The sequence below is a fragment of the Ornithodoros turicata genome, chromosome 1 (genome assembly GCF_037126465.1).
Source record: "Ornithodoros turicata isolate Travis chromosome 1, ASM3712646v1, whole genome shotgun sequence".
Lineage (NCBI taxonomy): Eukaryota > Metazoa > Arthropoda > Arachnida > Ixodida > Argasidae > Ornithodoros > Ornithodoros turicata.
Window position 1 is genome coordinate 187,897,699 of NC_088201.1, and position 19,527 is coordinate 187,917,225.

The window sequence follows — 19,527 nt, forward strand, 5'->3', positions numbered from 1 at the left end:
CATTTCAGACGAGACAGGTGCACGGTTTCGACCGAGCGACAACGCCTGTCTGATGGTTCGTCGAGAGGCTCCACTAGCGTCGGTAAGCCGGCGTTGAATGTGATTGGACCCAATGCAACGGCAGATTAGTTTTTGGAAAGCGCAGCTTTTTGAATTGGTACCCCACAGCCAAGCTAAGTGGAACTGTACATTTTGCTGGCATTCATCGACAATGCCGGGGGTTCCTGTGTGCAGAACCGTGCCAGATGGCAACACGCGTCCACCATCGGGAAACCAAAAGAAAACTACATCATTTTTGCACCACAGCGCACTATACGTTTCGTATATTAACAATGTACTTCAATAAAATTAATGCTAATTACTGTGTTAGGTGGTCATTGACTGTACGATACTGCTGATGGTGACGAGACGAGCCTGCGGTTGTTGGCCTTACTCATGTGGGCAGTGTCACGACTGCAGCCGGGGAGTGATGAAATGAAATATTTATTTATTTAGTTATAATATGACACGTTGAAATGATGGCGGCCGAAATCTAGCTCAGAATCCTCAATTTCAGGCTACACGAGCAGGTTATTGCATTATTGTTGAACTTCCTTTCGTTTTATTATATTCATTTGGGAACGTTTCTTGTTATAGCATAGCACTGGTTTCAGATTTTCACCGTTGAGCTGGGAAATTGAACTGCAGGATCTTCAGTCCAGCACATTATGATGGATATCTTCGCTTGTCACGAGGTGAAGTTCTTCCCTACGCATCTGCCGAGAATACAGATTTTTCCTTCCTGAAAGATCATGTCAGTGCCACAGGTCATTTGCGTTGATACTATGTATCCCGCAATGGCTAAAAGATGGGGCTGATATTGTTCCTCGTAACGGCAGAGCGGCCGTTTGTTTTGCTCTCAACAAAGGAAAGCTTTTCTAACTGATGCTACATTATTTTAACTGATGTTTTCTTTGTTACATATTTAACTGTATTTTATATAGATTTTGTAGGCCGATGTCGGCGCACGTGCCCCTGACGTGTAACCTGGAAGTATGCTGACCTCCTCTCGCTGTCTGGAACCCTCTTCTCCTATCCTCTTGCAATCGGGCCGGCGCGTATATGACCCTCATGGCCACAGTTACTTTGTTATGTTAAAACATAACTATAAAAAGCTAGCAACTCAATATGTTTTCGATGGAAGACAAAATAGGCATTTCTGCAGAATAGGAACAATACTTACATGAGTAGGCCTACAAGGCGTGCCATCGAAAGCATAATGGCTATGGAACTGAAAAGCTGGTTGCCCAGAATAATCAATGCTGCAGCAGTCGAAGACGCACTGTGTGTTTTCAGATGTCATGCTACTTTTTATTGCGGGATTCGTATATATTTCGTGTAGATCAGATATTATGCCATGTCGCTATAACGAAACGCGTATTAGTGAATTAGATACACGTCCATTTATAAAATTCAACGATTCAGAAATACACAACAGGGCACCCACACCTCCTATGCTGTTGTTTTTCTATGATATCTAATCTCGCAATCCAACCGAATCTCAAATCCAATCACTCCAATCCAATCTCAAAATCCATTCTCGTGGCCTGTCTGTCTGGTACTACTAGGAGATTTAGTGAATCGTTTTCAATCAGACGGTTCGCGTACGGTTTCACTGAGGGCCAGTGAGAAGGGCGACTGGCTCAGCGCGGAATCATCTGATTGGACAGGGCCAAAACCGTTTGTGAACCGTTTGAGTGGAAACGATTCACTAAAGCCCGCTACTGAAGCCTACGAACGGTACAGTTGAATTTAGACAAACAACTGCAACGGCCCTATTTAAATCAGGTAAATTCTAAGAAGTTGAAGGTGCTGATGTCATAGACTTCAAACCCGCTTCCTTATAGTCCAGCGATGCCTGTCCAAGACTGAACGTTTTGGGAAACAGTAAGTTTACTACACAGTGCATACTTGCACAATGCGGTACATATACAAAACAGATAGGCGAAAGTTCATAGCAAGATGAAGACACCACAAGTGGACAAATATATGCTACATTAATGTATGTAACCCATGTTTTCAGGATTACTGAACCCATCGGACCAATTCTAGCGAAACTGAACACTATACACAGCAACCCTAAGGAAAGAATAGTTTTAAATGATAAACGGTCAGCCAGGCTGTCAGGTCTCTTGCCAGGATTGCCCGAAAACAGATACTGGGAAAGCCATCCAAAGGTTTCTACCAGAATGAAAGATCGTAAATGGCACACCATGAGAGGAGCAAACAGAACGATATGTAAACACGTGCCCAAAAACGGACAGATTGTTTGGAATGACAGAACATCCTGGCAACCCAGGGACGACGGAGGCACGGAAGGATCTGGAAACGTTGTTCATCAAGTAGACAAAATTACATACGTACAAACATTGTGCTCAGCTTCCGGATTGCTACTTCCCCCGTTTAATAAACAACGAGCTATTGATTGTCAGACTTTGTGATTTCTGTGATGCGCAAAATGTGCGTCTAGAGGAGGAAGTGTCCTTCATTTGTTTTGCCTTCTTTGTGATAAGACGGTTGTCACCACCGTCAAGACCAAAGCAGAGGAAAAAGGGTAAAGCAACAGGCGTGAGCACTTCCTCTTCTCCTCGCATATCCCGTGCGCTTTTCTTTGCGACAATCAAGCAGGCGAGGCTAAGGCGGAATTATTACTAATCTTTTTCGACTATTTCCGTTGCCACATCGTGCATAGTTTTTGTTGGGTATGTGGTTATCCCTGGAGGACTTCTTGAGTGAGCTTCGCTTGGCAATTTTCAAAGTTCAATTGCAAAAAAATTGATTTCCCTCAATTAAAAATTTCCCAAACCCTTCCTAAATGCCAGCAAAAGTTTCCACAAGGTGATTGCTGAAAGTCCCACGGCGAGTCCCACGGCTGAATCCTACGGCGAGTACGACGCTAGTTAGAATTTTTTATCACGTTAGGTGGGACACCCTGTATCAAGCTCCCAATATTGTCTTTTCGCCTCTCCGTTTCTTGGAAAAGGTGGTTTGTTTTATTATTACTTCAGTATCCTATACCATCCTTCCATGTTCCGACCGCTTCATGCGCATACAACGGAAAACTCGGTGCCTCGCCTTGCCACGAAACAGCCGCCACTGATATAAAGTTGTGGTTGTGCCATGCATTGCAAGATGCAACAGGCGTTCCCACGGTGCTCGCTCAAATGGCTCGCCCGCCTATGAAAGAACAAAGGGATTTTGCGTCGTAAGGAGTAAGCGGATAGTGTATCTGTGTTGGTGGTCTCACATTTCACTAAGTGTGTGATCACGCTTCAGGTATCGGGTATCAGCTCTCAGGTATATTGTCGTGCTGCATTTGCTATCGAGCAGCGCCTGCGCCCTTGCGCTTAGGTCCCGTCAGGGAAGCGTTCGCAAGAATAACTTTGTCGTCGCTGTTGCTTCTGCTAAATTCAGTCTCGATTTTGCAGACTTCACTTTGTGAAAGGGTAAGCTGGTGAACCCATTTACGGTTCGAACATTAGTAACTTGTGATTGAACACTCTATTCAGACGCCTTTGTCACCAGTGCCTCAGAGACTTTGCTTTCCCCATGTCGAAATTCAATTGGTTCTTGAAATATCCCGAGATTCATTGTAGCTAGATCACCAGCTAAGCAGAAGAACGTGGACTGCAGCGACTCGTATCGCCTGTCCATTCTGCGATGCCTTGTGACATTGACGCGTGACTATGTGTGAAACACTTACCGAGGGCGTGCGCGGTATGCTTTCTATCATATTTTGTTAACACTCGATACCACTTTCCAGGTGTGTATTTTCGTAATAAAATGGTGTTGCACAATGCCTCATTTCGTGTGCGTACTTTATGCGCGTCGCGAATGAGTGAAACTATCTTTCAAATTGGACGTTGCTGGCGGCACGATCCCATTTTCCACGTGAGGTTCGAAGCTGTAAAGGGCACGGGCGAATGAGACTTGACAATGTGATAAGTTTGTCTGATGTTTATCGTTCGTGCATATAGCTTTCCCCATCAAGTGGGAAAGACGCATCGTATCATATTTATCAGGTTCGCCGTACCTCCTCCATCATGAGGTACTTTTTTTTTTAAGTGTACCTCTTGTTCATGCAGTACGTAAGCGTTACTGGACGTAGAGTGTAGTTGGGGGATACTCAGGATACCAAAGTGAACACATACTCGAGAAAAAAAAAAAAGTTGACGCCGTAAGGTGTCACTGCGGATTCAGAAAACAGCGTTCATTTTAATTAGTCCATAAAAAGAAGGCCCCTCATGGAATCTGTACGCGAAATTTCAACCCTGTTTACGAAAGCTGTGCATGTAAATTTTTGAAGATCTGCTGAGCCTCCACAACTTTCGATGACGCAACGAGCGAGTGACTTAATCATAAGCCGACAAATTGAAATGATGTCACGTTCTGGAAAGGGCACTCGTCTTCTAGCAAAGACGTGAGGGTGATCGAAAGAGGGGAAAATGGGAAAGATGTCTTCTCCCTCCTTTGTGTTTTCTGCAAGGTCGGAGCGGTCGGATGGTATGTCACGTGGGGCTCCGCTAACGGAGTGCAAAAAGCGAGCCCACCGGAAGACTCGAAGGACAACAACGTTGCCAGATTAGAGCCAGGCGCTTCGTCGGAGCCTACCATGATGTCCACAGTCCTCAAAAATAAAAATTACATTTCTCTAGCTTTCGCGTCACGTAGAGCCAAAATATTTTGCAGGAATGTAAAGTGAGACAAGAAGATTTCAGTAACATGACTTTGGTACCATTCTGAAGACACGAGACTTAGAACGTAGTGGCACTTTAAGAACTAATTTTAGGAGGGTGTTAATGGCTGGGCCATGTGGGATGTGCGCGGGATTAGTACTAAGAAAGGACTAGACAGCAAAACGGCTGTAGCCGCCTCACCACTGCACATGGTGCCCAAGAAAACTGGTGACTGGCGTCCTTGCGGCGACTAGCGCGCTCTGAATCGTGCCACGGTATCCGACCGCTACCCTGTACCGAATATCCTCAACTTCGCCGCAAACATTGTGAACGCCACCATCTTTTCAAAAATCGACCTCGTTCGCGCCTATCATCCAATATCTATCGCTGAAGAGGACATCGCGAAAACAGCCATTGTCACACCTTTTGGGCTCTACGAATTCCTACGCATGCCTTTCGGATTAAGAAATGCCGCACAGACTTTCCAGCGCTTCATAGATTTCATCATCCGAGGTCTTCCATTCGTCTACGCGTCTATAGACGATCTTCTAGTTACCAGCACCACCGCCGAAGAACATGCCGAACACCTGCGAACACTCTTCGCCCGCCTTCAGTATAACGGCATCGTCATCGATTACGCCAAAAGTGAATTCGGCGTACCGGAACTCGATTTCTTGGACCATCGCATAAACAAACATGACATCCTTCCTTTACCGTCCATGGTCGCTGCGATTCGGGATTTACCTCGCCCGACTTCAGTTACGCAGCTCCGACGGTTCCTTGGCTTCGTAAATATTTACAGGCGGTTTCTGCCCTCGTGTACTGCCACATTGACTCCCCTCGAAGCCCTGCTCACTTCAGGCACGGGGACCCCTTCAGCCTTCCAATGGACTCCAGACGCCCTTGCCGCTTTCGACAAGATCAAACAAGACATCGCCGACGCCACCCTTTTCATCCATCCTCTGTACGATGCACCTACCTGCATCATGGTGGATGCGTCCAGTGTTGCCGTCGGCGCGGTCCTCCAGCAGCGTGTATTTTCCGTCTGGAAGCCAATCGCCTTTTTTTCGCGGAAGCGGAAGACCCTCGAGACACGTCACAGCACATTCGGCCGGGAACTTCTCGCAGTCTTCCTCACCGTGAAGCATTTTAGACATTTCCTGCAAGGCCGCCCTTACCGTTTACAGTGACCACAAGCCACTTATTTACGCCTTCTCATCATCTGTCTCCGGATCATCGGTTTGATGACATCCACATCGATCTCGTCGGACCCCTCCCACCCTGCCAAGGCCACAAGTACATCTTCACGATCATCGACCGGTACACCCGGTGACCCGAGGCCGTTCCTGTGCCCGACTCGACAGCACCCACCGTCGCCACCGCCCTCCTTAGTGTGCGGATCACCCGCTTCGGTGCGCCATCAGTGATCACGACCGACCGTGGGCGCCTGTTCGAGTCCGCCGTCTTCGCCTCCCTGACGAACTTGTTGGGCACCAGACGCATTCGAACAACGGCATACCATCCTGCCACCAACGGACTCGTGGAGCGCTTCCACCGCCAACTCAAGGTTGCCCTACGCGCCAACAGAAGCACCCCATGCCCCGAGACGCTTCCCATCGCGCTCCTCGGTATCCGAGCAGCATTTAAGCCCGAACTCGGCTGCACTGTCGCCGAGTATGTTTATGGAGCAACCCTTCGACTTCCGGGCGAACTCCTCGCCCCGTCCGAAGACCCTGTGCCTTACTCGACGCTCGACTACGTTTCTCGCCTTCGTCGTATCATGGCCAACCTCCGTCCCGCCCCCACGTGCTCAGTACATATCTCTTCCGGTTACCGGCATCCAGATTTGAGCACATGCACACACGTTTTTGTCCGTGTCGATGCCGTGAAGAAGCCGTTGCAGCCCTCATACATGGGACCATTTCCCGTCGTCCGGAAGGACCCACATCACTTCACCATCTCGATAGACGGCCGGCAAGACACCATCTCACTCCACCGACTGAAGCCGGCCTACCTCGAGCATTCAGGCCCTCCACCCGCGCTATGTTCAGAAGCTGGACGCCTGCAGCTCATCTCCGCTGCTTGCTAGGCCGACAGGCCCATCTCCGGCCCCTCGCCACGTCTCATGGTCCCCTGCGCTTACTCACTATCACTGCCATCGCTCTCTGCATCCAGCAGAGCGCTAGAGGGGGGGGGGGGGGGGGGCTGTAGCAGCCACACTGCCAGCGACACCGCCAGCGCCTCTGGCGCGCGGGGCGCAAGAAATAAATCTAGGGCCAGTCCGGTTCTGGCTTCCGACAGAACAGCAACCAGCTCTCCGTCTCCTTTCCTGCCAACCGCTACAAGGCCTTCTTCGTGGGGAATTTTGAATGACACCGCACTGATAGTGACCAAAGGAACATAACTGGTTTGGAGAAACTAAATACGTAGTAGCTTTGTTTATTTTGGAGAACAAATCGTTCGTCTACTTAATGTAACGTGAATTGGGGGAGCGTGACGCTATGTGGTTGACAACAAGAGATCACTATTACGTAGGAGTATTTATGCCAGATATGGTGTGCCGCCAGTGATTGTTTTTTTTCTTTTATGCTGAACCTTAATCAGAAGGTAGAATGAGCCAAGCCTACGATTTCAACTCTGTATTAGTGGACTCAGGCGAAAAATAATCAACCCTTAACATTTGACTTCGCAAAGTCACAATTGATGTCTAATATCGGGGATAGACTTGTGGTGCACGCAGAAGACGATGAGTGCCATCTGTCACAACTGCTTGTGACTCACCATCACGCGTATTAAATTTTCCTTTCGTTCATCCACAAGTCGTGCGGTCATGTCCTCGTCTTTTCTTCCGAGATACCACAAGCTCATATTATCGCGCTTGAATTTAGTAGATTTTAAAAATTTCTATTTCTTGAGCTTGTTTATAGCAAAAGGAAAAAGTGCCTCAAGCTCGTCCTGCGTAATATGGCTGCGTAAACTGGTGACCCGAACTAGAAGATACGCAGTCTATCTGTCATGACGGCCCCCGGCGCAACCACCAGCCATGAGGCACCTTCCCTCCCAAGCATCGCGCATGTGGCGGTCAAGATTCCCCAATTTTCGATCACAATCCCGGCAGTTTGCCGACCAGACCAAGGCCCTCTTCCACCCAGACCAACTGCAAGAGTCTCGAGGATTTAAGGACAAAGGTCGGTCAGTGTGCTCCCTCCTGGCTTCCGTCATTCCGCGACAAGACCCTTCCCTCAATCCCTCATACAGCACATCACGCAGTCGACGCCGGTCACGGTCCCGCCCCCAGGAGAATCCGACAGACTTATGTTGGTACCACTGGCCTTTCGGCGCTAGCGCCCGCAACTGCCAACCTCCCTGCTCCTGGCCGGCAAACCACTCCGGTGGTCGCTAACGGCGGCATGCGGTTCTCTCCCGTCTTCTACCAGTCGCCTGCTTTACTTTCCCGACCCAGAACAGAAGCGTCGTTTCCTTACCGATACCGGAGCTGAGGTCAGTTTGCTACCCGCAACACGAGCAGAACGACTGGGTCAGCTGCTTTACCGTCTCGCCGCCGCGAATGGTACTGGAATTCCAGTTTTTGGCGAGCGCTCCCTCAAGCTTGGCCTGGCCTTCGCTGAACCTTCAGGTGGATTTTCAGAACCGCAGCTATCACCCACAGCATAATAAGGGCCGACTTCCTACATCACTTCGGCCTCCTCGTTGACCTGCATCGCACCGCTGGTCGACTCTAGGAGTAAGCTGCGCATCTCCGCGCTGCCCCATCCGCCCGAACAGGTCCCATCTGTAAATCATCCTATCATTTCCTCACTCCGAACACTTTTCGCCGACATCGTCCGCTAGTTCCCCTCACTGATGAAGCCGCCGGACTGGACCCAACCACCCTGCTACGATGTGGTTCATCACATCCATACAGCAGGTCCCCCGGTGCACTTCCCCCCACGCCGATTGGCACCCGAGAACTTCAAGATCGCACGAGCAGAGTTTCAGCACATGCTCGATATCGGAATCGCTCGTCCATCAAAAAGCGAATGGGCCACACCGCTACACATGGTTCCGACTTAGGCGGAAAAGGTCTGCAATCCCAAGTGGTTTATGAAACCTTTTCAACTTTAAACCACTTTGACTCACTTCGTACATCAGTGGTTTCAAGTGGAAAATATTTCATATACCACTTGGGGATTGCAGAACATTTCCACCAGGGGAAGAAAACCTTCGTCATTCTCGTGTCCGGAACGTCGTCGTCGTCTCGTGTGGTCATAGGGTCGGGGCTGGGGCGTCGATGGGCACGACAACAGCGCTTTCGAAGAAGGATGCCCCGCACCTCCACCAAATGTTAAGAGAAGCAGAGGTGACTCAGTCTGTTTATTTTCAGGACAGCACGAGAGAGAGCGCTCCCCGCGCAAGTGAGCGTCTTCGTCCTTTTACGTTCGCCTATTACCCGTGACAATATGTATTGCTGCGCAATACATCCTGAATAGAAATGGAAATGAGTGATAAAGCAAACTTTCGTGTGAAGACTGCGTGTTCTCAAATATGCGGTTGAATGAGATTGGCAGTCGTGTTCCAGTCGCTGCTGACGACCGTTCTCACGTTTCCTGACTGGCTGGCGTAGCTGATTCATGTGGCGTCTATGGCTCCTTGGTGCGCAGTCAGCAGGTGACTCAGATAAGTTCATTGCAGTGCATTCAATAATGATACAAATATTAACATGAGCGAATGCTCCATTGCTGACCGTGAGGCGTATGTTTACAAGTCGAGCGTGCCACAATCTCAGCTGTGGACGGCCCTTTCGAGCTTGTTGGCTCTCATCGGCACAGCTTAGGGATGTGGACTGCATGATGGTAGACTGGTAGACTGGATGATGGACTAGGGATGTGGGATGTTGATTAGACTGAAGCACTTCAACTTGTGCAGGAGGTCGAGCTGCGCATACATACCACCAACAAAAAAATTCGAAAGACGTGACAACCCAAACGAAACGAAAGTGTGAGAACAAGTCACGTTAGTTTTGAACAGCAGGTTTCCTCACCACCTCAGACCGCAGAGGTGGGACAACGTATGCACGCGAATGGGGAGGCAATACTCCGAACATCCCTATGCTGTGCTGATGAGAGGCAACAAGCTCGAAACGGCTGTCCACAGCTAGGATTGTGGCACGCTCGGCTTGTAAACATATTCAATAGTGTTGTTCCATATTAATGCACCCGAGCAAGAAGAACCGGAATTTCAGGAGGTTGTTCCACTTCGTCTCAACAACAGCTGCATAAATATAACAGACGACTATTTCCAGTGGTGTCATCCTGTACTTGAAGCTTTACGGCAAAGGGTGCAACGGATGCGACGGAAAGCGCGTTCTTGTATGTGCGCGCGAATTTATCTAATGGTTGACTCACATAGCAGATGCCCCTGTTTGGATATTCCTTCCTCAATTCTCCGAGTTTCTTGCAAAAGACGTCCTCATTTGCGATCTTGTTTGGGAGGTCCTTGTAGAAGGAGCTCAGTGATTTTGCGCTGTTGTACTTTTGGCGGAAACAATCTCTCGCCTGATGGGGATACTTTTGTTGGAGCTCCCTTTGGAAAGCCAACAGAAATATTTGCATCCTTAGAACACAAAATTGACACATAATGAAAACAGTAAGTGTGCACTGACAATTTTAATGTTATCACTAAAATTTGACAACGAGAGCAGAAAACAACCTTACGTTGAAAGCATTGCGTGGCAACATAAAGGGACCGAAAAGTGAAGAATAAGCCCTGTTTTCTTTTCTTTTTGCAAACCGCTGTGCCCGACATTGTTGTTCGATTACACACAGAGAGCAGCAATTTATCAATCCAGCGTACTTTTACGTGCATGTATTTTCAAGATTGTCAGAACCTGGACGGTGATGCCAACAAACGGCAAGAAAAATATAGCAACTTGGGTTGAGGGTGGGTGGTATCGGCAGAGACCATAGGGCTTCAGGTGGCGTGACGACCTTAGCTACGAAGCCAATGACACTCTGCCGTAAGTAGCTTTCAGAGCGGTAAGTGGCGTGACCGGGAATGTGCACACGCAAATGGAGGAAGTGCCGAGCTGATTCACGTTCAGGTAGAACCTCAAACAGGAGTTCATGAGCTTAAGCCATTGTTGGAATTCAAAGGCAGCGACGAAGGCTTCGAGCAAACAGGGTCCGAAAGGTATTTAATGTTGTTGTGATCCTGTGCAAGAGTATAAGGCTGTAAAGCACAGTCGCCCTCATCAAAGCGTTGTGAACTGCTAGCAAGGAGTGCTCATCACAGCCACATTCTGAGCTAGAAAGATTTTGAATTGCAGGGAGCCATCGCTGCACTTTGCTTTCAAGGTGGATAATGTGGCGAGCCCAGCGTAGGTCCGAGCCCATGATTACACCGAGGAATCGATAGAAACGTACAGGCTGAAGCTTCTTGGCACCAATACAAAGAGGGAAATTTGTCATAGCCTCGCGTGTGAACGGGAGCTCGACGCACTTTTCGGACGAAAGGTCCATCCCAAGTTGGGTGAGGTACGTATGTACATTATTTAAAGCCAGCTCCGAGCGGGGCTGGATGGCTCGTCCTTATTTTCTTATTGTCCAAAGGGCAACGTCACCTGCGTACACAGAGAACGCCACTTTGCGAAGCTTTATGAATTTTAGGCCCGCCATTACCACATTAAATGGTGTCGGACTCAGAATGCAGTCAGCATATTACAATCTATAATCCATTAAGTAAATATTGCTGCAAAAATTATATTTCTAAGCACAAAGGCACTCACTTGAGAAACTTTGAGATATTACCCGCAGCGCAATTTGAGAGATGGAAGAGTTTGAAGTGGCCTTCCAGTTCAGAATAGCCTGGTGTGCACGCTGTCGGTGCACCCAGCCTGAAATGCAGAAAAAAAAATACCGTTACATCCTAACATATGGGTATTACGAAACGTTACGCGTATATGTTGCTGGGTATTACGAAACATGCTACCAGTTTCGAGTTATACAGATACCACTTTACAGGGTCTGCCGAACACTTTCTTTCCGCCTTTGTTCAGCAGACGAGGTGTTGCCGAAGCTCGGCAAGCGAGTGGTCTCCTCACGAGATCAGTGAAATGAAATACGGAAGCTATACGAAGCCAATACACGTGGGTGCACGCAACGGCGGCCGTGGCAAGAGTGACGAGGAGAGAAACGCTGTGCACCCTTACGTCACAACAGACTGAACAAAATGCCAAGGATGGCCCCGCGCTCCCTTTTGCGAGCTGTATTCAGTGCGCAATATCAGCGTAAGGAACCACCGGATACACGCACCAAGAGTCAAGAAATGATAGGAGGAAAGCGAGGAAATAGGGGGAACGCCAAGGGGAGGTTACGAGACGATTTCGACGAGTATGCCACGATACGCACACTCTTAGAAATGAGCTTCACCGTAGAGCCCTGCGCGGATAAACTTTTTGGCATACGTTTCGGCGCGCAATACAAATAAATTGCTAGTCGAAAAATTACAGCAGGCGGTATATCCGCATCCGTTCCGCTACCTATCCGCTGTCTGCGCATCCGACCCGCACACCGCAGAAAGTGATAAATTTTCATCCCAATCCGCTTCCATCCGCGGATGGTGCAGGGCTCTACTTGACCGCATAGCATGCTTCTAGCCAACCACCTTCTCGAATGATGTCGTTATCAGCCTTGATTTGTTGAAAATGGAGGGCGTAAGCCTTTTTTGTGACACTTATGCTGTTCATAGTTAACACAGAAAAGGCGTACGCCTCACGTTTTTAACAAATCAGGGCAGATAACGATATCATTCGAGATTATGGTTGCCCAGGAGCGTTGTGTGCTGTGATGTTCATTTTTAAGAGTGCAGTCGTTCAAAATACCAGATATCAAAATGCACAATACCGAAAGCTACGTTAGTTTACGGTGAGGTGGGACCAGGGTGAGGCCAAGTACTTTGACTACAGGTTCCAGGGCATGCTCTGGGTGGTGCTGACATTGGACTACCAATTTCAGAATTTGAACGTGTGCACTTTTTAACCTGTGGATTCTTAGCTGCGCGATTCGGGATATCCATATTCCAAGGTTAGAAATGGTGAACTACAATGTCGAAGGAATTTCTACCTCACCCGATAGTGAAATTGTCCTCTGTACCTTACCAGTAATAGGGTGTACTATTTCCAGAGATCGCAGCTTGACAGAAACATCTGAAGTATAATGCCACTTATGTACCTCCTTACGAATATCCCGAACCTTTTCCCCCTGCATGCAAACAAAATGTCAGGAAGCAGTTCACAACCTCTCCATTAGGTGTACACCCAAATTTCTGGGATAAACCCCACAACCATGAAGTAACACTTAACTACGGCATGTAGGAATAAGGAAGTAACAATAAGAATAAGTAGAATTATGGTTCCCGTTGATTGCTGAGGTATCACCTTCAACGAAAAGCCTAATGGGACCACGCTTGCGCTGATGACGGAGAATTGCGCTCGTTTTTGAAATGATCCAAGGCGTACTCAGCGTAAGTGAGGAAATCCTGCCCAAGCGAGATATGAATCCCAGTAGGTACACTGTCATGTCGGCCTTGCTGTAAGCAATCAATCCACCACCGGGACTGGATTGCTTAGTGTTCTCAGATTACTTACACAACTATTCAGTAAAGGGTAGTAGAGTTATGCAATTGATAGTTTACGTTAGCTAACAAATCGGCTTCAAACCCTCCTGATGAACTTCCTCGCCTCAGAAGGAGCCAGCCCCACAAGTTGAAAGCGCATCGACAGAGACCAGGCACTACCGTCAAAGGCTGTGTCGCTGCAACTCATACCCGTAGATATACGGGTCCTAGTTCTGTCTCTGATCTTGATATAAAAAAAAAGCAGGTGTTGAAACATTGGAGAAAAATCACCGAGTAACAAGATTAAAAACGCTCTACAAGATGTTAACTGGTTAATTCAACATAGACGAACGCCGTTACATATCTATGTGTGACAGACGGCCCACACGTAATATTAATAAGTTCTATATTATGCCTTACAGGTGCAGGGTAGACTCGTTTAGTTTTTCCTTTTTTTCCACGTACAATCAGGGATTGGAATAGCCTACCGGACAATGTCGTGTCGACTAAAAGGTTTGATGTATTCGTTTCAAGGGTTCAGGACCACCTGGCAACATTGTAAGTCGTTATGTCATATTGTGTATATCATTATTATCTTGCTTGCTATACATGTGCATTGTGTCCTTTGTCATCACTCTATATAATTACTGAATTTTCATCATTGCCATTTGTAGCTACTGTGTCACTTGCTACGTTCCAATAATTATCTGCATTGTTTCATGTTTGTATTTTTTTCTTTTGTTGGTTTTCGTTCGTTTCGTTGGTTCTTCGTATTATTTGTTTCTGGTTTTGATCCAGTGGTCACGGGCTCTCCTGTCATGTGTTCTGAGTCCGAGAGCAATAACAACTACAATGCTAAAAACGCAGGGATACATTAGCATGATCACATAACTATTTTAATTTGTGTCGACATTAGATGAAGTGTGGCAGTTGTATTCACAGACTAGCGATCCGGATTCTCTTGCAAAAGGTACTCCCCCAAGGGCTTTGAAACTCGGCCACGCCGGTTTTTGTTTACATGACGTGTTCATTAGGGAACACTGACTATGTGTGTAGAGTAGCCATCGCGATTTTTTATAGAAAAATTCACTTTTATTTCACTCACGTTCCGATTTGCAGAATGTCAGTCAAGTGTCTCTTTATTTCTGCTAAGCGCAGCTACTCTGTCTCTCCTCACCCTCCGCCTGTTGAAGCGGTGTTAAAGACAACTCTGCTTCGGGTAGTACATCATAAAACGTCATAGCACCATGAACAAGCGGCCACGGCGACCTGTGTACTAAGACAGTGTCGGCAGTGTTTCACTACCCGTGTGAGCGACACAAGAAGGCTCTCAAAACCCTTTCCAGGGTGTGAAACAGCGGTATCACCCGTCTGTGGCTCAGCATGTTTTCACTGGCAGTAAATGCCGCATGGGCATTCCGTAACATTTTAAATGGCGGAGTGAGGCTACGATGTATTTGAAGGGAATAGTAAGCTGAGCTACATCAGACATCTTAACCTCGGCTTACGTGCGCCAGAATAACGGCTCATAAGAGATTCACAGACCTTCGCAGAGGCGGTACGTTTACTCACAGGCGTGCCAGCTGAAACGCAGCGTTCGGCAAGGCATAGAAATTCTTGGCCATGTCGTTAACTATAACGATCTTTCTGCTTCTGTTGCATATTCCGCGCTCCCACGTGAGACCTGGAAAGAGAGCGAAGTGTGTTATTCTCGTACTCTAAAAGCGGTATCAGTATAATGACTGAGTAGCTCCAAAACAGTGGAGAAAGCAAAGCAGACTATACGCATGGTCTCCCTCTCCTGCGTCGGTCGCAGTTCGTTCTTTTACGACGGTATTGCATGATTCGGTAAGAAACTGTTGCCGTACGAAAATAGGACTTATGATTCCTCGTACCTCGAGATATCAATCATGAGACGGTCATTATCGAGGTTGTGCTCCCAGCATTCCGGTCAACCGCACGGTCGACGCGCTCCGCTGCTACGCTCAGCTGGTATGCGGCAAGGCGGCTTTACAGTGGGAAATTGCGCTTATGCCAGTTAACAGTGAAAGGGAATACAAATTTTAATAATGGATTTATAGATCATTAACTTGAAATCATAGTCATCGCCTAACATGAAAAAACACCGTGTAACGATCCTAGAAACATGAAAGGAGCTAACAGGATATAAATCTAGTGTACCCTTGCCAAATGGATTTTAATGCATTGGGCCTGTGAGGATTTCGTCGGTTCTTGCACAGGGTCCATGTTTAGACTATGATTTCTTCTCCTATTTCATATGTATTTCATCTCCTTGAAATTTCATCTCCTATTTTGAATGGGTACGGCCCCCAGGCCACATGACAACCGTAGCACGGCTTGTAAGTGTCAACCCTGATGCACCCGAGGCCTTCAAAGGTGCGACCGAGACACCACTCCCCTTCGAGGCGCTCCACGGACTAAGCCCCAGTATTACAGTATTATCGTAATACGCATGCGCTAAGACACTAGGGCCGGTCCGAGTCTGAACGAGTTCGAAAGGCGAAGGGGCATTCTTTGCGGATCTCCCAAGGGCTCACAGAAGGACAACTTTGCAACATGGAGTGCTTTTTTTCTAAAAATTATAGTTGTACATTTTATATCGTTCTGATATTGAACTATTCAACTTCATCAAATTGTCCATGTGACCAGTCAGGAGCGGGTACAGACCCTTGCTTGGAGGGGGCGTAGTTTCTTTTTCGAAGAGCGTAGTTGGGGAGGGGGAAAACTAATTTGTAACCTAGCGTTTGGGGGCAGTTGTAGGAGGGGGTGCCACTGACCAGAATGATTGTCTTACAGACGATTTTGTCAAACGCGGCCTCTCAGTGTGTAACAGGGGAAATAGGTACACCTTGGCACCATGATTAATAAAGGGGTTTGCGCAGGTTTCAAAGGGTTCTGGTGCTGCGGTTCGAAATTGCTTGGTCCCTGGCCCAATCCAGCCCAGCAACGCTCTGCGCTCAAAGCTCTTCTGACATTTCTGGACACCATCGGACTTCGATCGTTATTGTAAAGAGGCTCGTTATTTTATTCCCCCCATTCCATCCAGCAATGGGGTAGAGTATCGCCTGTGGCGATGAAACTCCCCACTCTCCAAGGTCGAAATTAAAGTTGTTGTTGTTGTTGGTGGTGCTGCCTCTCCTAACTTTGTGGTGGCCTCTGTTACAATCCTAGTTGAACGGCATGACATAAGCCATTGATAATATCTCTTTGGCAGCATATTAAAAGTCGTTTCGGTCGCTCTGATTTTATCTTTATTTCATATGATATTAACGCTGAAGTTGATGAATTTCCAACTTTGCCGTGACGAGTGTAGTTCTGGAAACGATTTTGTCAAACGCAACCTCTCAGGGTGCAACAGGGGAAAGAGATACTGGACTCAGACTCCGTGATCTTAATTTCACATATGCATATTACAAAATGAGCTTAAGACATCGTTGATATACTTTTTATATGTGATTATATTGAGCCCCAAATTTGATCAAATTTGTCACGTTGCCTTCCTGAGTGCCGTTTTGGAAGCGATTTCGTCAAATGTGACCTCTCAGGCTAGTAGCAGGCTGCTAATCATCTCACATTCGCTCTGAAGGGCAGCATCTGCTAACAACAACAACAACAACAACAATAAATGAAGAAGTGATGATGACTTGATCGAGGAATATACATTTTGCGTGCAGTTAGGCACATGACGCATTCTCAAACAGAGATGTGTCTTGGTAGCACTATCGCTTCGCTAGATTAAGAATCATAGAGGAAACAAGAAAACTTGGTACACTAAGTATGCTGGAGATAAGGGAAAAGCGCAGGGCAAGTGATACATAGGGGGCATGTTTAAGGCTCTTTTTTGTCTTGTAACTTGTTAGCAGAGAAGAGAAATGAGAGACCTTTGCATGCGCCACTTTAGAAATCCAGTTGACATCACACTAAACTTTGTTACACCTATGTTAGTGTAACAGGGGTGTATTTCGGAATATACACCATGATCACACTCATATTACACCCCTTCGAGGCTGATTCTCTCATAGATGGGTGTGAATTGCGTGCACATCTACATTGGTGTGTTAAGGGTTAAGGTACTAAGGGTGCAGTAAGGGTGCAGTGGTCTAAGGGTGCTTTGCCTTACGGTAAAATGTCTAACACTATCATGGAATATGAGTGGCGTGTATACTAATTTTCCGTCATACCAAAACAAGTAAGAAACACGAAAGTTGTCTTGATGGCGTGTTGATACACCGAGCAATTCCTTAATTTAGTGTTTTTTGTGTGTATAATCCAGTTAAACTTAGACATCTCACACTTGGTTTTAACTGAAATCGGAGCAAGGCTATCGAATTTGCAGACGCTCGCAAGACAGGCAATGTATATAGTATCTGTTTAGCTCTTAGAAAGGAAATGCCCTTCTGAGTGAGCTTTTGGTTCGTTATCCCATTTATGTGATGTTTCAAATCCATCTCTAAATTTAAGAGCGTCTATGCTTATCCGTATATCAGACCATATATTGGTACAATATGGCACCAGTGGTAACTGCTATATTGGGAGGACATAATGCAGTTCATGTTCAGCTTATCCATTTACTTTGGTTTGATATGCATGATACACTCACCATGGAACCAAAGCTACACACGTTACGCCACACCAAAAATTGAGTCAGTTTCAGTTAAGGGTATCGTCCAATTACCAGTGTAGACCAACAAGCCGCGCATCCGTTAACTAGATGTTACACCCACTCAGAGGTGTATATGTGTGTGTTGGGAAATACAGCCTGAGAGGTAGGTGTATTTCATTACACCTACAAATTTTTGCACTCAAAGGAGTGTGACTTATGGTAACCCACCTTACACTCAAAAGGTTGTAAAAAAAAGTTTAGTGCACACGATATCGAACCTTCTCTCCAGCAATTCCTAAACTATACCGTCTGCGCGGCTATGCAGACGACTCTCAAACTAAACCTGAAAAGCTAGTGGTGGCGTCACAGCAATTTCTCTCCTCACTTTTCGCGATGGGGACAGAGCGCAGATCCTCACATTCCTTCCTTCATGTCTAGAATGCTTCATGCATGACGTTACCGGCATCGATGACAATGAATGCGCGCAGAGTGGCACCACAGCAAATTTCAGCAGGCTTGTGATAACCGTGAACGAAATGTGGGAAAGAGCTGTGCGCAGATATGGACAGATAAGGGGAGAGGCATCAACCGCAACGACAGGGAGATATAGGGGTTAACATGCGCGCTGAGCGAACTTAAGCGAAAACTATGCTGAGATCAATTTGGAAAGACACTTGGGGGGGGGGGGGGGGGCTGAATGAGAACTCAGACAACGCTTCATGTGCATGGCTTCTCTGGCTTCGAGAAACGTAGGGTTTCTGAGCCAAGACAATGTAGTTTAGTGCGCAGTTGACGTACGCCCCCCCAAACATACTGCCCTCTCCCCTCCCCCCTGAAAAGGAATCCTGGCGTCGCTGCTCTTCATTTGGTACGAGTTCAGGGCATCATATCCCAATCTTTGTCATCGTCCGGGAGCTACCGCGAATGCGAGTATGCTGTATCCCCACATCGTTTGGTCGTGGTGGTCGGTTCCTCTCAAGTAAATGTTTTATTCGACTTGAATTGATTTTATTTTTTATGTTGCGTAATATTGCGTTTCTGCCAATATTAGCGTTCAATATATAATAACGCTTTCGAATAGTGTATCGAATAGTGTATCGACACTACAAGAGACAAATAATGCCGCTGATGTCGCACCTTGGGGACTGTAGACTTTCTTGCCTTCCTGGCTTTTCGTGAATACCTTCCGTCTGCGATATGAGGTAAATAGTATTTGTTATAGTGTGGGACTACAATGGGTACTGGAGGGTACGCTCACCCGCAAAAGACGAACAGGATGTCTGACGCACTGAACTGCGGTCGTGTGCTGATGAATTTTTCGATTGAAATGAGGCTCTCGTGGGCGTCCACTTCATTGTTATCCAAAGTGAGAGCAGGAAACGTAAACTGCGCGGTCTATAAATACAGATAGTACAGATTATCCACTATGTATAAAAAGATAGAAAACTATACGAGACTTAAAACTGGCGACAAATATCATGATGTCATCAAGTTGTCAGGCACAGTGGAGCACTCTGAACTTGAACGCCCAATGAACACTTTATCATGTGGACGTCCCAAATATACCCCAATACC

At 47.0% G+C, this 19,527-nt stretch overlaps 1 protein-coding gene across 1 annotated transcript in view; it reads right to left on the reverse strand.

The window, feature by feature from the left end:
- Positions 1-576: 576 nt before the first annotated feature.
- The window catches only part of LOC135374260 (uncharacterized), a 34,383-nt gene continuing 15,432 nt past the window's right edge, over positions 577-19,527 (reverse strand). Inside the window, exons 4-10 of the mRNA XM_064607255.1 lie at positions 19,211-19,347; positions 19,090-19,142; positions 14,901-15,012; positions 11,500-11,607; positions 10,121-10,298; positions 1,223-1,402; positions 577-781 (exon numbers count right to left, since the gene is read on the reverse strand). Coding sequence (XP_064463325.1) covers positions 728-781; positions 1,223-1,402; positions 10,121-10,298; positions 11,500-11,607; positions 14,901-15,012; positions 19,090-19,142; positions 19,211-19,347 — 822 coding nt within the window. The 3' untranslated portion in view covers positions 577-727. The remainder of the gene's footprint in view (positions 782-1,222; positions 1,403-10,120; positions 10,299-11,499; positions 11,608-14,900; positions 15,013-19,089; positions 19,143-19,210; positions 19,348-19,527) is intronic.